Raw genomic sequence first — 14,307 nt, forward strand, 5'->3', positions numbered from 1 at the left:
GTTCTTGCGTCTCTCCTTTAGGACGAGAAATCTGATTTTGAAAGTGAAGAGGAAACAATCACCACAAGAGATTTGCAAGAAGATTCAAAGTATAGTCTGCAAACTCTGTATTTACAGATGGAGTATTGTGAGAAGAGTACTCTAAGGAATGTTACTGACGAGGGATAGCGAAAAACAATACGTAACCATGCATCCAACAAGGCTTATGCCATCGAATTTATCGACATTTGATTTTTTTCAAATATTTCACTAAAATTTCACAAACTTACCTCTGTCCCACTGTCGAGTCTTGGGGCATCTACGACATTCATGCATTGAAGAAAATGCTTGAATAGAAGTTTCAAAATTAGTTAACGTCGGTTAAATGCTCATAGTTTCGGTCAGATGTTTGCAGCGAATCAATGAAAATTTTATTCAATTCAATAACAACACATCTACAAATCTGTGTGCTTAATATTTATCCTTGAACTCTTTTCATTTCCATTTGCAGCAGAAATGTCTTCATTATCATTTGCTTCCTGACTATCATCATTACGTTGGTCAATTTCACTGTGCCCTTTGTTGTTTTCACCAGTTTTTTTCTTCTCTTTTCTTCTTTCATCATCTTCGTCCTCGTTCCTTCTTTCATCATCTTCGTCCTCGTTCCTTCTTTCATCATCTTCGTCCTCGTTCCTTCTTTCACCGTCTTCGTCCTCGTTCCTTCTTTCACCGTCTTCGTCCTCGTTCCTTCTTTCATCATCTTCATCCTCATTCCTTCTTTCATCATCTTCATCCTCATTCCTTCTTTCCTCATCTTCCTCTTCATCATCATCAACGGGAAACAATTTCAGCAATTTCTGTTCAATTTCTTCCATAGGGGCATCCATTACTTCTTTAGGAGAGAGAAGATAATCTTTATCGATGTCCATCTCAGTGAACGTTTTCTCTAGCTGAAAAAAAATCAAGTCATTTTTTTAAACACTTCATTTGCAATAGTGCAAAATTTACAAACGATAATACCACTTGACGTCCTTCCTGTGCAATCTTTTCACTTCGCCACACGTTCTGTATCAGAAAGAAAGTGGAAAAAATCAATGTATACGTCACACAGTCTTAGAAATGCATATGCTACACAAAAATGTGTTCAGGAACCACTGAGTATTTTAGTAAAGTGAGTAACAACAGGCACCTCTACATAACGTGAGAATTTACATTCAACGTTTTGACTTTATTCAGTCATCATCAAGAATGACTATATTACGTGCCTATGCAGTACGTATATACTCGATATTATTTGATATACATATAGTCAACAAAAGACAGATTAGTTCTCTCAAAGCTTTAGAAGCATTCTTCATTCGTAGGAAAAAATCGGAACTTAATCATAGCACTAAAGCTTCGAGAGGCCTGTCTTCTGTTAACTACATTAAATTACTTATTACATGTGTATACATATTGAATACACGTGTAATATAATCTTTCATGATGATGATGACTAAATAAAGTCGAAACGTTGAATGAAAATGCTTACGGTATTTGGAGGTACCCTTTGTTATGAATATGAACACAGTTGCCAACTTTGGGATATATTACACAAGACATTGCTATGATCAATAGCAACCATATTTCTGTTTCACAGCTCAAATATTTTGTGTAAATTCACTGGAAAAACAATGATCGAAATCAATTTATAAAGAAATCACTAATAATTTTGTTGAAAAATTTGCATTGTAGGATTTAATGTTTAGGCCATATTGTTGGTGTGAAGCAAAAGAAAATTATATTTTATGGTCATCTTATTGATACATAAACATAGTTAGCCAAAAGTTGGGGAATATTTATTAAATGAGAGAAATTATCGGTTAGATCATGAGATTTTGGTAAAATCCCTGGTTACAATAAATTCATCACCATGAAAAATAGCAAGTAGAACCATGTATGGAAATTAGAAGAATGCTGGCTTTTTATACATATGGAAGCAATGGCACCCCATAGCTGTTCATAAATATGTATTGTTGCAGAAAGATCATACTGACAGTAATATGAATCATTCTAAAAAATTGTTTTCATTTGTATTTGACTGTGGTAAAAAGAATATGCATACAATAACCTGCATAATCTGTATAAATTGTTGTGTATTCACTGACTTATCTTCCATTTCATCAATTACAAGCAGTCTAAATCAATAGGTATTGCAATTGTCAAACTAGGCAATATACAAATTACAAACACAGCCCACACTTCATGTATACCTCAAGTTAGGTCCAATCAGTTCATTGACTTCAAATTGTGAAAGAGAAGCAAATTCATCAGCGGCCTTTTTTTGGCAATCAGTTGCATTAAATTTAAGTCTATGGGCAAACCAAATGTTTATCGCTAAATTTCTAGGTCCATATGAGCGCACTTGATGAAACCACCTTGAAGATAAAAAAATGAATGACATATCCATTGATGATTGTGGGGGCAATATTTACATATACATGTTATAATCTGCAAAAACCCACAATTGATTACAAAGAAACTTAACACCAACAGTATACCATGAATATACAAATATTGCTCTCTATAGATGACTATGCTACTCACTAACACATTTTACACTAAGAAAATTGCTTAAGGCATTTTTTCCTTAATTCATCAACAAATTAACTTGTGCCACATTTCACTTTTTTGTAAGTTTTTACCTATAAGGAATGTACAAGCAGTCTCCAGGCTTCATAAATGCTTTATACCAAGGAACATCTGCCAATCCTGAGTATTTTTTCAGATCTACCTTGTCCACATCAACATTTGAGAATGATCCACTTGGGTTATCAACCAATATGTGTTTGTGTTCTCTCTAATCAAGATTAAAAAGATGCCCATGGCAGGTTACAAGCCAAAATGAAAATTTCAATGATGATAAAAATTTATATTTTCTACCTTATCTACCATAAACAATTCTTTAGTGCCACTCATTAAACAATTTATATTATCAATTGCATCAAAGTGCAGAACTGATTTTGTACCACCATTGCTAAACCACATTACGCTGTCCTGAATTTCATTTGTGAAACCTCCACATAAGAGACATTTTAAAAGATAGACATCTTCTACAAGGAAACACATACACAGACAAATTTAAAATTTATCTCTGTAGGTGGCAAAAATTCTAGGCAAAATTTTGGTCAATGCTCCCTTTGAATTTCTAAGTCAATGTATTTGAAGCTAGATTTGCCAGATATTACCATAAGTAGCGTGAGCAGCCTGCAGATCTGAGCTCATTTTTTAGAAATCCATTATTCTCAATCACGGTCAGTGAACACAAGCATATTTGCATAGCAGGAGTAAAACTCAGGCTTGCTATGCTATTGACAATGAGAGTAATCAGTAGACAGTTCTGACTATAGGAACTTTTTACTGGGAAATGCAAAATACTCAGCTAGGTTGCCAACCCCTAACAAAATCCATCGCTATGAGCACAGTGTGTGTGCAAAATTTAGTTAGTTCTTAATGGAATCAAGGCAACAATTTACAAGCACTCATAAAACATACCGCTCATTGCTTTGGGCAGAGAGGCAACCATATAAATATCTTTGCTTTTATAGGAATTAAGAAAGTCACTAAGCGGCATGTTGAACAGTTCTTTGGATCGATTCTCTTTTTTTCCTTCTTCCACATCAAATTTCAAACCTCCAAACTTCTTTCTAACACAATGGTCAGCAAAATGAAGGTTTTTAAAACTATGACTAGACAATAATTTAATATATGTCCAGTCAGTAGCAGAGCAAGGCCACAAGTTTTGGTCCTGCTATGTAAATTTCAGATCATATCGTTATCCATTTCATTAGAAATGTATTACAATGAACACAAAAAATGCATAGCAGAAACAGATTGGAAAATTCATAGCCTGGCTGCACTGCTGTATCAAGAAGCTTTGAGCATGTACCTCATATATTCATCTGTCCATTTTTCATAAGCTGGGCTATTTAATGCTGCACCTTTGAATAAAACTGGTTTTCCAGGTTGAACATATTTATAGAAGAACTCCTCGGGCGACGGAACCTCGTCAATAGCCAACACATCACCAATGGGTGCAATTTGTGAGCCAAGGGGTTTTAAATGTCCATTAAGATTTTCGTCGCCACTATTGGATGAAATCAGCAGATGTAATAGTAGAAAGCCAAACAAGAACATAGCCACTAACTCTTCAAAAATCTAAAATATAGGTAAAGTTTGCTAAAATTCAGTATATAACTAGTATCTATAACAAAGTCATCCCCTGAATGGCCAAATTGTCGAATGAACTGGGTTCATAAGCAAAACCTAAAGTTGTAAATTGTTTATATAACTTATTGTGTCACCAAAACATATTGTGATATATAGTTAATGTGCATTTTTCATCAAGTTTATCGTTAGGAATTCACTTACCTTCTTCCAAAAATTACATTGTTCAAACTCTGAAACAATAATTATACGTGTCAAACCCACTAAATGTAAATGAAATTAATATGCTAAGTGTTTGAAGAACAGGAAGCATTGTGAAAAGGACGCTATGAAATTTTAATATCTTTCAATGATGGTCTTCCTTTCGAAAATAAAATTCCAACGCTTTTGGTTTTTGTAAAAGTTTCCAGCATATGCCACATGGTTATTATAAATTATTTGAATTTTGAATTTATAATTTAATTATGATGATTAATATTGAAGACACATGCCCAAAATTTATAATATTACTACATTATTACCAGGGGCCGGTTACACGAAGCCTGGATAGCATTATCCATTCGATAGCAATTTTTTTAAAACTTTTATAAAACCTTTTAACAAGCAAAAAATATAAGATTTGAATTGAGAAACCACTGAAATAAAATATTGTTTCGAAGGTTACGAAATTTCTTTGTCGTATGAAAAATATAAACACCTTTTTTATAAGTTTAAAACTTTTTGCTATCCAATGGATAACGCTATCCTGGCTTTGTGCAACTGGCACCAGGAATTTAAATTGATCATGTCGCAAGTATGTGAGCACCTAACCACAGCATCACAGTATAGGAACAAACAGTAGTCCCACTCAATAGAAATTTTTGTGTGTAACGCATGTGGCGGTATCCAGTAAATTTGTATTTTTTGGAGCGATGAGGTGGCTAGCCGCAGCCAGTAATCTAATTAAATACACAGCACCAAGTTACACAGTGAAGTGAGACTACTGTATGTTTCTATACTGTGGCGGAATGCTAAACTGTAGTAAAAGCAGCTCTATTTCCATTTCTGCATTTTAAGACTGTTCTTTCAAAATTCAACTTGGGGGAGGGAGCACTTGAGGCGAGAGACCCATGCATCACAACCAATTATGGGAAGTACAGCACATGCCGCCCCTTGGCAAGGCCACAGATAAGCAGGAGTATAAATAAAGTGGCATTTCAAGTTACAATTCCCACTACTCTTCCTCATCAACGCTTTCACCTTGTTTCAATTTTGCAATGATCTGCAACGGTTAAAAATAAAACATTATTATTTGAAGCTGATGTGAAATAAAAAAACAACGCCTGCAACAAAAGAGAAAAACGACAACGATAAACACCGATGAAAAAGAGAAATCTTACTCCTTTGAGTCGAACAATTTCCTTGTTTTCAGCATTCTTAGAAGCATCGTTTGTAATCAATTTGACTCGAGAGGCGTAACTGTGAACATAGCAAAATATACAAGAAGTTTATTCAACTATACGCTGCCAGTAGCAGAGCCAGCACTCTAATTAAGTCCTGCTATTTTTCTTTTTTCACTCACAGAGCAAACTGAAATTTTTAAAGCCTGACTAAAACTTGTAGGCTGGCAACGCCACTGAAGGTTGCCTATATATTTCACCTATATATTTGAGATATCAAAGCAAGTACTTGAAAGCACAAATTACTAACGTGAGCGAGGTCACAGTCTCATCTGTATTATAATCTGCTGGCGAAATGTTTACAAACATAAGGGTTTTTGCATTTCCACCTGTTGAAACAGACAATAGAGTATTTTTTTCGTATAAGTCTTCAACAGTTATCTTTCTTATTAAAACACTGTACCTAACGAATCCTGCATCAACATGGTTAGCTTGTTGTTTCTGTAAGGTATGAATGATTGCTCGCTAGACAAGGCAGAAATTACATCTCCCAATGCGCTTAGACTTTTGTTGATACTTTGTGCTTCCTAATGCAAAACAAATTGATATAAAAAGTAGCTATCCCTTTCCTCGAAAGCATCAAATATTTTTTCCTCAATGATGATTGTTGAAATGATTGTTGAGATGATTGCTTCGTGTTGTTTGATGATTTTACATGGTTACCTTTAGCTGTTCAGCACTAGCTTGTGTCTTTGATGCTCTCTCGGAGCCTGCTAAATCCACCAAGCTGAGCTATATGTATAAGATATGATTGTTCAATATTCTAAACCACTTATTGGTCGCCAGTATTCACCCATTTTTACTCTCACTTTCTATTTAATTTTGGTGGCTTGCATTTACCTTGCCTTTAAGAACTGACCCAGTCGTTTTGTTGGTACTTTCGATGATTATACTCAAAATTAGATGTGATCTTGAGCTTTCTGAATTCATTTCTACAACAGATTATAAAATTGGGTTAGATTCATGTTAGAGAGCTTCTACAACATACACAATGGTTTGATATTCAATTATAGCTACTACGCTCACAATTCCTAACAATCTAAGTTCCCTAAATGTCTATGTTGTGACTATAAAACACATTGAAAAATGGATGTGTTAACCTTACTTGTTGATGCAACATGTCGATTCTCGGAACCTTTCTCAAATATTTGGTACAGAGATTTTGCATCACCTGCATCAAGAACATTTGCTCCGTGGACAAATACCAAACCCTGACAAAAAAATCAAAAGATTTTGCTCACTGATGACGTACGTAGGCTGTCTGAAATTTTAAGGAAAAATTTCAAATTACCTTTTTGTCTTTCTTAATGTCCAATCTCACCTGTATTTTATCAAGGAAGCAAAATTCAGTGTGATTCATTTACAATATGACTCACTAAAAGAATTTTTAAATTGAATCGTCAACTTTCAAAGGATACGTCTGAAGTATGACTTTCTGCCAGCAGATCAATCAGACGATCGTTGTACAACTCCATCATGTAGACCGAAATCTTAAAAGTGAACTTTCCTCTATAATAAGAAGTAGTAGATATGCTTTCAGTCTTTCTGGCCCAGACAGGATGAAGATATCAAAAAGCAAGGTATTCACTTGTTTTCATTAATAACGTGAAATATCCTTTCCATAGCTCTTGGTGCGATACCGGGAAACTTCTGCTCTTTATCACCTATCATTGTGAAAGTATGATTTATTAAGGAAACATGCATACTTCCTTTCCGTGCGCCTTCTCTGTGGAGAAAAATTTTTATTAAAAAGGATATGTTTTCCCAGATCCTGTTTGACCATAAGCGAAAATGCAAACATTGTAGCCATCCACAGCCGATTGTACAAGATTCTATGGAAACAACAACACAAAATCTTGAGAACAAAATCTGCTCGGTATTCAACATTTGAAGTTGGATAAACACGTTCACATACATGAGTGTCTTCAAATACTTTCTCTTGACTGCTTTCCTCAGTGAAAACTTGATCGAACTGAAATTCCTTTGTGCCTCTGCCGGTATCGACGGAGATGCTGTACTCATCTGGCGATCTGATCACAGAATGATTGCCCTGAAACAGCAAGTATACGTTATTTTGAAAGAGGATTATGATTTTAAGCGAATCATTTTATCTTACCCTCTCAAGTTCAGAACGACTAAGTGGTCTCGATCGACAATACACACGAATCTTTCCTTTCATATCCTCCACCATGTTGTAGTACTTCTTGCGAAGAATACGCTCGCTGTTGTAGTTTTCAGACAAAGTTTTGTTTTCTTCGTGCAATCGCTTTACTTCACCTGTTAAATCATGAACCTTTTCTTGAGCAATAAGTCCTTCCTATAATGATAAAACTTCACTCTCGCTTATTAAGAAAACACTTCGAAACGCCGGTTGTATAGTATACCTTTGCAGCCACTCCAAGTTTCAATAGTTCAGCTTTGTCACTTTTGTTCTCGGCTGATAAAGAGTCGAATCTCTAAGAAAAAAGTAGTCGATACCTTACCGAAAAATAGTTCATGTGATTATCATTAAATATCTCATTCTGTTTCACCTTCTTCAATTCTACATGTTCTTCCTCAAGTTTGCTAAACTTTTCAATATGTTTTTCGTTCTTTTTCTTCTCCATTTCAAATTGTTTCGATAGATCTAATCCAAAAGAGAAAACTCTGCTTAAACGAACCCGTAAAATATATTCTACGTATATAAACATATAAAATATATGTGTAACATTACCTTTCAACTGCTTTTCGTTCTTCTTTGCAGCTGTTCTCTACAATATAAAAACAACAATTAAAAATGGATATCTTTTAGTGTAAAGGTTTTCGTAAAATGGTCTCAGCTTACATCTTCAGCACCTCCAGCAGCCTGCTTCGATCTGGCTTCTTTTAAATCTTTCTCCAATGCCTTAATTTTCTGGCTGTCTTCCTGTACAGCACAGAATACAATGATAAACATACAAATAGCTACCAATTCTTACTCAAAAAATCTAAAAGCAATAGAATACCTGTGCAGACTTTTTTAATGCCTCTACTTGACCATGTAATTTTTCTTTCTCTCTTTGGACTTTCTCTTCCTCACGTGCGTCCTATAAATTAAAATGAATAATCTTCGAAAGCAAAAATCGTCATGAAAAATAAAAAATTCTTGCCTTCCTCTGCATGGGTGTTGTGACCACCTTTTGAGATGCAGCAGACTCGGCGACCTTGATCTGGCAAAAATTTTAAAAATCACGCGTTTTCAAAAGAATAATCGCGTTGCAAACTACATGTAATCCACTTACCTTTAACTGTAAACTCTTCAGCTTTTTGTTATGTTCCTCAACCAACTTTTTGTGCTTGCTTTCAGTTTGATGCGACAAATCCTTCATTCTCTCCTCCATTTCATTTCGTACTTTTTTGCTATGCTCCTGCACCACGTGATCAAATATCATTTTTCTCACACATTTTAACAAGATACAAAAAAATTTTTGTTCCATGTATCAACTGAAAACGGCAATTACCTGTAGGTCTTCGTTCGTCTGTTTCGTTGCATCGATGGTGTTGTTCAAAGAATCTATTTTTGCACTGAGCTCTTTATTATTGGCTTGCAGGAGCAATACGTTTTTAGCCATGTCAACCTTTTCAACTTCGATAGCATTCTTAAAGAAAAAAAAAAGCCTACAAATACATGTAGAGACAATTTTAACATAGATTTTAACACGTACTATTTTCGCTTGATGTTTTTCAAGCTCTTTGCGAACATCTAAAGGGACATTCTCAAGCAACTGTTTTTCCAACTCAGCAATTCTCTCTTTGGAGCTTTTCAATCGCTAGAAAAAAGTAATGGAACAATGATTAATGTAATAAAAAATATGAATTTAATTCGTTTTTCAACCTCTTCTTGCACATTTAACTCTCCCTCTAAAGTCTGTTTGGTTGAGGATAATTTTGCTTTAAGTTCGTCAATCTCGTTGTTGGAACGAATTTGAATGTTGCTTATCTCCTAAATGAAACCAGACAACTTTTCTTGCAAACCCTTAGAAAGTATTTGAAAACCAACAAAGCTTACGATCTTCAATTTTTCAATTTCCTCAAGAAGATCGCCGTTTCTTGATTTTTCAAGGTCTTTATCTTTTTGGGATTGCGTTAACGCAGTTCTCAGTTCTTCTATACGTGCGTTCAACTCCTTGAAAATAAAACCGAGTTACGTACTGTTTAATGTATTCAACTGTCAAAGCAATTGAGTTAACTGAATCATTGGATTACTAACCTCACATGGCACTTCCTCTGATGAGCTACGAGTGATTTCAGATAAACTTTGTCTCAATCCGTCCATTTCTATTTTCATCTCTTCAACTTTGTCATCGGATTCATTCAGTTTTGATTGAGCGACTTCATGTTCGATACATGTTTTACGAAGTTCAAAGCTGATTTTGTCTCGTTCTTCTTCAGTCAGTCTTAGCTTTTCTTCTAATGCTTCAATTTCGTTTCTTGTCCCACCAGCTAGGTAAAGATACTCAAATATTTTCGTGGCACAAAGTTATCTACAGTAACTAGGCATCGGTTAAACTACATTTTTCATGCAATATACTCTTTTTTTAATATTAATTTCAACCAATAAAAGTTTTGAAGAAATGGACTTGCCACAAGCAACGTGCTTTAACATTGTTACCAATAAATATTAGCAGTACCTGGCCCGGGCAATGTGTCGGGCACAGTCCCCTTCTTTAGCATCGTCATAACAGCTATTTTTGTTTCAGTTTCATTCACTTTTGCCTCTTCTTCAGCGAGTTGATCAAGCAACTGTGTGTACTCTTCGCTAAGAAGAAGAGAAAGTGATAGCTACGTATAGTTTCTGCAATAATTCTCCTTCATATACGTAACTGATATAAAATAACAATTAGCAACAAAATAAATGTGACGAAAGCTAAACTTCTCAGGTGATTTAATGCTTTTCATTGTCCATCTTACCCGACTTCCTCATCGTCGCCCTCTTTTTTATGTTTCTCTTTTAGAGTCTCCAACTCCGTTCTTAACTTCTCTATTTCATCAAGATGACCAGTTTTCTCCTCCACAGCTTTTTTCAGATCTTTTTCCGTTTGCTCTTCATCCTGCTTTGACGAAACTGCCGACAAAAGTCCTTCTAACTGCATACGCAGCGCTTCAGATCGCTGCCTGGAGAATGTAAGGTCCTGAACATGTGAAACGGAAACAAGTCTTACAAAATTATCCCACTGCACTTACTTGCCAAACTATCGCATCACAATGAAGAAATGCCCCGCACTTACCTGCTTAAATACAAAAAGTTTTGCTTCGTATTTTTCCTTCTCTGCCATCAATGTTTTAATTTGATCTTCTAATGCAATAATACTTTCATTCTTTTTTGCCATTTCCTCTTTTAAATTGTTCAGTTTTTCTTTTTCAGACAGATTCATTTGTTGTTTAGAAGGAATGGCAGCGACATCAATTGGTAGCTTTAAATCATCATCTCTCTCCTCGGATGATGTCTGAATTGGTTCATCCACTTCCATCGTGTTAACGGCCGACATCCTTGTTTTCAAAAAGAACAAAACAAAATAGTTAAAACATCATCAGGAAAAAAGTAAAATGTGAGCATAATCTTACGATTTAACATTTTTCACTTCTGTTTTCAAGTATTCATTCTGCTTTTTTACTTTTGCCAGCTCAGGTTTTATCGACTCGATTTCTGTTAATTGCAATTCTGCAACTCTGCTCTCCAACTCTTTCTTTTCTTTAGCTAAACTTTCCCTCATTTTATTCTTTTCCGTTTCATTCAAATCAACTTGACATTTCAACTCTGAAATATCTTTATTGTAAGCATCTTTGATACTAATTATTTCATTTTCGGACGCCTTTTTCATTTCTGTCATTTCTTCAGCATGCTGCCTGCTGCTTTTGTCGCACATTTCACGTAATTTAGAAATCTCCTCTTGAAGTTCGCGATTCTCTTCCATTCGTGAATGCAGTTGGTCCTTAACTTCAATCCAAAAGGTGCATGAAATTTGACTTGTTGAAAAGCTCAGTTTTAATTAATGATTTACCTTCAAGATATTTTGCTTGTTTCTTATCCAATGTATTTGTAAGATTCTTGATTATGAAAATCTGCTCATAGAATTACATCAGTAGGAAATTGGAAGGTCCCACACATTAAAAAAATTTACCATTAAAAGTAAGATCATACCTTCTCCATTTCAATACGTGAAAAATCTTCTTTGTTCTTTAATAAAAGCTGTCTCTTCTCTTCCAGAAGAGCCTTGTTTCTTTCTTTCAAACTCTATGCAAATTCATAAGATATTCCATTTTTTAGAATCAAGTTGCAAAGCAACAATTGAGATCTCTGGTACAGCACCTCATAGCTTCTCTTCCAGAAGTTCTCTTTCTTCTCCAAATCTGCTTGATAGAACTCAATCACTTGACGAAATGTTGCAATCTTTGAATTATATTGATCACGAATTGTGATCACAAATTGATTAAACTGTCCTTGGCTGTCCTTCTCTATTAACTTATATTGCTCTTCTATCTGACCAACAATCTTTAAATGACGCCCTTTCATTCGCTTCATGTCATCTATGACCTATTCATAATCAAAGAAAATTTTAGTGTCAACCATAGTGATCAAATACTGCTGCATGTAAGTTGGGAAATCCTGTTGGATGAACACCTTTTGAAGACAGTCCTTAGCATAAATCAATGGAATATATGCATTTTGCTCTCCTTCTGACTCAGGTAATGCCAAAATACCACTTGATTCTGAAGATACTGTACTGTTATCTGTCAAAATATTACAACAATACTTATTTTCAACAATCTGGTGATGATTGCTGAATTGTCATAACTAACCATGGTAATCAACACTAGAGCTTGCCACATGGCCAGAATTGTTATCTTTATAGTCTTCCATCTGAGTTATGAGAATAAAATATTTTGTTAAAACCTCTTGCTATAATTGAGTAAGTCTTCTTTACTGCGACAAATACCTCAGAAATGAAGGGTTTCACAGTTGTACTTTTTGCAAATGGCTTCTTCAACAATGATATCCTACTTCCAGTGGTGCTTTTAATTCCTCATCAATATCTGAAGCTTGAGTGTTGTCATTCATATAGCCTTTATTTCTATATATAAACATTGTTTAGAAAACACATATTACAACAACAAAGAATAAATCATAAAGATCACACACAGTTATATTGATTGATTATAGTCAATACATTATACACTAAATGTTCATATAGAATATGCTTACAATAAAAATTCTTTATGAATTGTATTACCATACTACATACATGAAAACTGAGGAGTTAACGTCCACATCTTTGGCTGGACTATCAATGACACCATGTTTGTTTTTCCCTCTTGATTCTTTGTGATCCTTACTAATCAGTTGAGTTTGAGATGATTGCTCTGAGGGTGCTTCTTCCCAGGCAACTATTTAAAGTACTTTAAACAAATGAATATTTCATCAATTATCTTATATTGATGTGACTGACATCACCTTTTGCTGATAGACTTTCAGGTGTCCCAAGACGTCCTTCCAAGATCTCACTACTGACAGGACTAACTGTATTTCTTTTGATCTTTTCTTTACGTGAATTCTCTGAGTTCGTTTCACTTTCATCATTGCCATTTCTTATGCTGACAACTGTCCCATGCGTAGAATTTACATCAGATGTACTACTTTTGGGAAAAGTTCCACCAAAATCGGTGTTATCAAATGTTTTTTCAGCTTCTTTTACTGAAATCAAACTACTTTTAAACCGTTCGCTTCCTGACTGGCTGTCAGAATCACTCCATGCTACAAAAAAAGTTAAATTGTATTTAAAAACAACATACAACACATAGAGTGTGCATATTACTACAAGAAAGATGCCCAATGACCTCATTACCTTGATCTTTCAGTTCAATTTCTTCAGATGAGTTTGCTGGAGAGTGCTTCTTTGAGGGGAAAACCTTTGGATTACGTGTTGCCATCATATTGAAATTTCTTTACTACGATGTGTTGTAGGTTTTATTCTTTTCTCTACCTTCATAAATATGTCATGATGTAAAGATTACTCCTAAATACCTGTGTAACCAAGACAAACATGAACCTAAAGTCTTTGTATATCAACATCGACCAAGGTTTTCATCGTGAGGGAGCCATCCAGGTTGACGATTATTGTGTTATTTTAACGTCTTCACGAAAAAAATTGATAGTTTTCATAGCTCAAAAAATCAAATGTTTTTAATTTTTCTGTTGCATAGCGACCCCTCGGACTTGCGCAAATCGCATGGTTATTAGAACATGAGAGTGACTTGAGGAAGACTTTGGAAAGCAACTGCATGTGCTATTATTATATCGACATCAATTTTTCTTCCTTATTTTTCTATCTTAATTTTCTTTTTCTGGTTATTCCTTTCTTTTCCTCTTTTTTTCTTCCTGTTGGTCTTTTTTCATTTTGTTTACTCTACCTTCTATTTATTCCCGATTATATAACTTACTTTTTGTTCTAATAACTTTTTCTAATTGTTAATAATTTTTTATTTGTAGATGCATTTCATTATGAGACTGGTTTTATTTTTGTGCTCTCATAAATAAGAAAATATTCATAAAATGTCTGAAATACTTGCCGATTTAAAGTGGCATTCTTTTACCATATTAGGAATGAATTGTGATTGGCGGAGAGGTCGAATGAAATCATTCATTGGGGGAGTTAACCGGAAGTAG

General features: G+C 34.7%; 2 protein-coding genes across 3 annotated transcripts; both read right to left on the reverse strand.

Annotated features, from left to right (window-relative positions):
- Positions 1–387: 387 nt before the first annotated feature.
- LOC124452390 lies at positions 388–13,630 on the reverse strand. Of its 2 annotated transcripts, none has more exons than XM_047002921.1 (9): positions 13,625–13,630; positions 3,908–4,176; positions 3,514–3,665; positions 2,902–3,071; positions 2,664–2,818; positions 2,232–2,396; positions 2,090–2,156; positions 1,000–1,044; positions 388–929 (listed from the first exon to the last, which is right to left on the reverse strand). In XM_047002921.1, exons 1-9 carry the CDS (start codon positions 13,628–13,630, stop codon positions 435–437), a joined length of 1,524 nt encoding a protein of 507 aa, XP_046858877.1. In that variant the 3' UTR covers positions 388–434. The 2 variants fall into 2 exon arrangements, with proteins under 2 accessions (XP_046858877.1, XP_046858882.1); XM_047002926.1 differs by lacking the exon at positions 13,625–13,630 and adding an exon at positions 4,390–4,478.
- LOC124452380 (kinesin-like protein KIN-14D) lies at positions 4,889–13,986 on the reverse strand. The gene is made up of 38 exons (XM_047002909.1): positions 13,487–13,986; positions 13,096–13,395; positions 12,887–13,028; positions 12,581–12,715; positions 12,444–12,504; positions 12,265–12,374; positions 11,953–12,177; positions 11,785–11,877; positions 11,645–11,705; positions 11,208–11,580; positions 10,871–11,132; positions 10,554–10,774; positions 10,274–10,401; positions 9,853–10,085; positions 9,652–9,768; positions 9,478–9,585; positions 9,308–9,412; positions 9,104–9,241; positions 8,885–9,010; positions 8,753–8,812; positions 8,609–8,689; positions 8,449–8,529; positions 8,338–8,374; positions 8,156–8,250; positions 8,009–8,080; positions 7,741–7,941; positions 7,540–7,674; positions 7,383–7,456; positions 7,213–7,302; positions 7,043–7,133; positions 6,916–6,945; positions 6,730–6,835; positions 6,465–6,556; positions 6,288–6,356; positions 6,028–6,151; positions 5,875–5,953; positions 5,565–5,643; positions 4,889–5,446 (listed from the first exon to the last, which is right to left on the reverse strand). The coding sequence occupies exons 5-38, from the start codon at positions 12,502–12,504 to the stop codon at positions 5,399–5,401; spliced, it is 4,005 nt and encodes a 1,334-aa protein (XP_046858865.1). The 5' UTR covers positions 12,581–12,715; positions 12,887–13,028; positions 13,096–13,395; positions 13,487–13,986; the 3' UTR covers positions 4,889–5,398.
- Between the last annotated feature and the right edge of the window lie 321 nt (positions 13,987–14,307).

Source organism: Xenia sp. Carnegie-2017, unplaced genomic scaffold (genome assembly GCF_021976095.1).
Source record: "Xenia sp. Carnegie-2017 unplaced genomic scaffold, XeniaSp_v1 HiC_scaffold_13, whole genome shotgun sequence".
NCBI lineage: Eukaryota > Metazoa > Cnidaria > Anthozoa > Malacalcyonacea > Xeniidae > Xenia > Xenia sp. Carnegie-2017.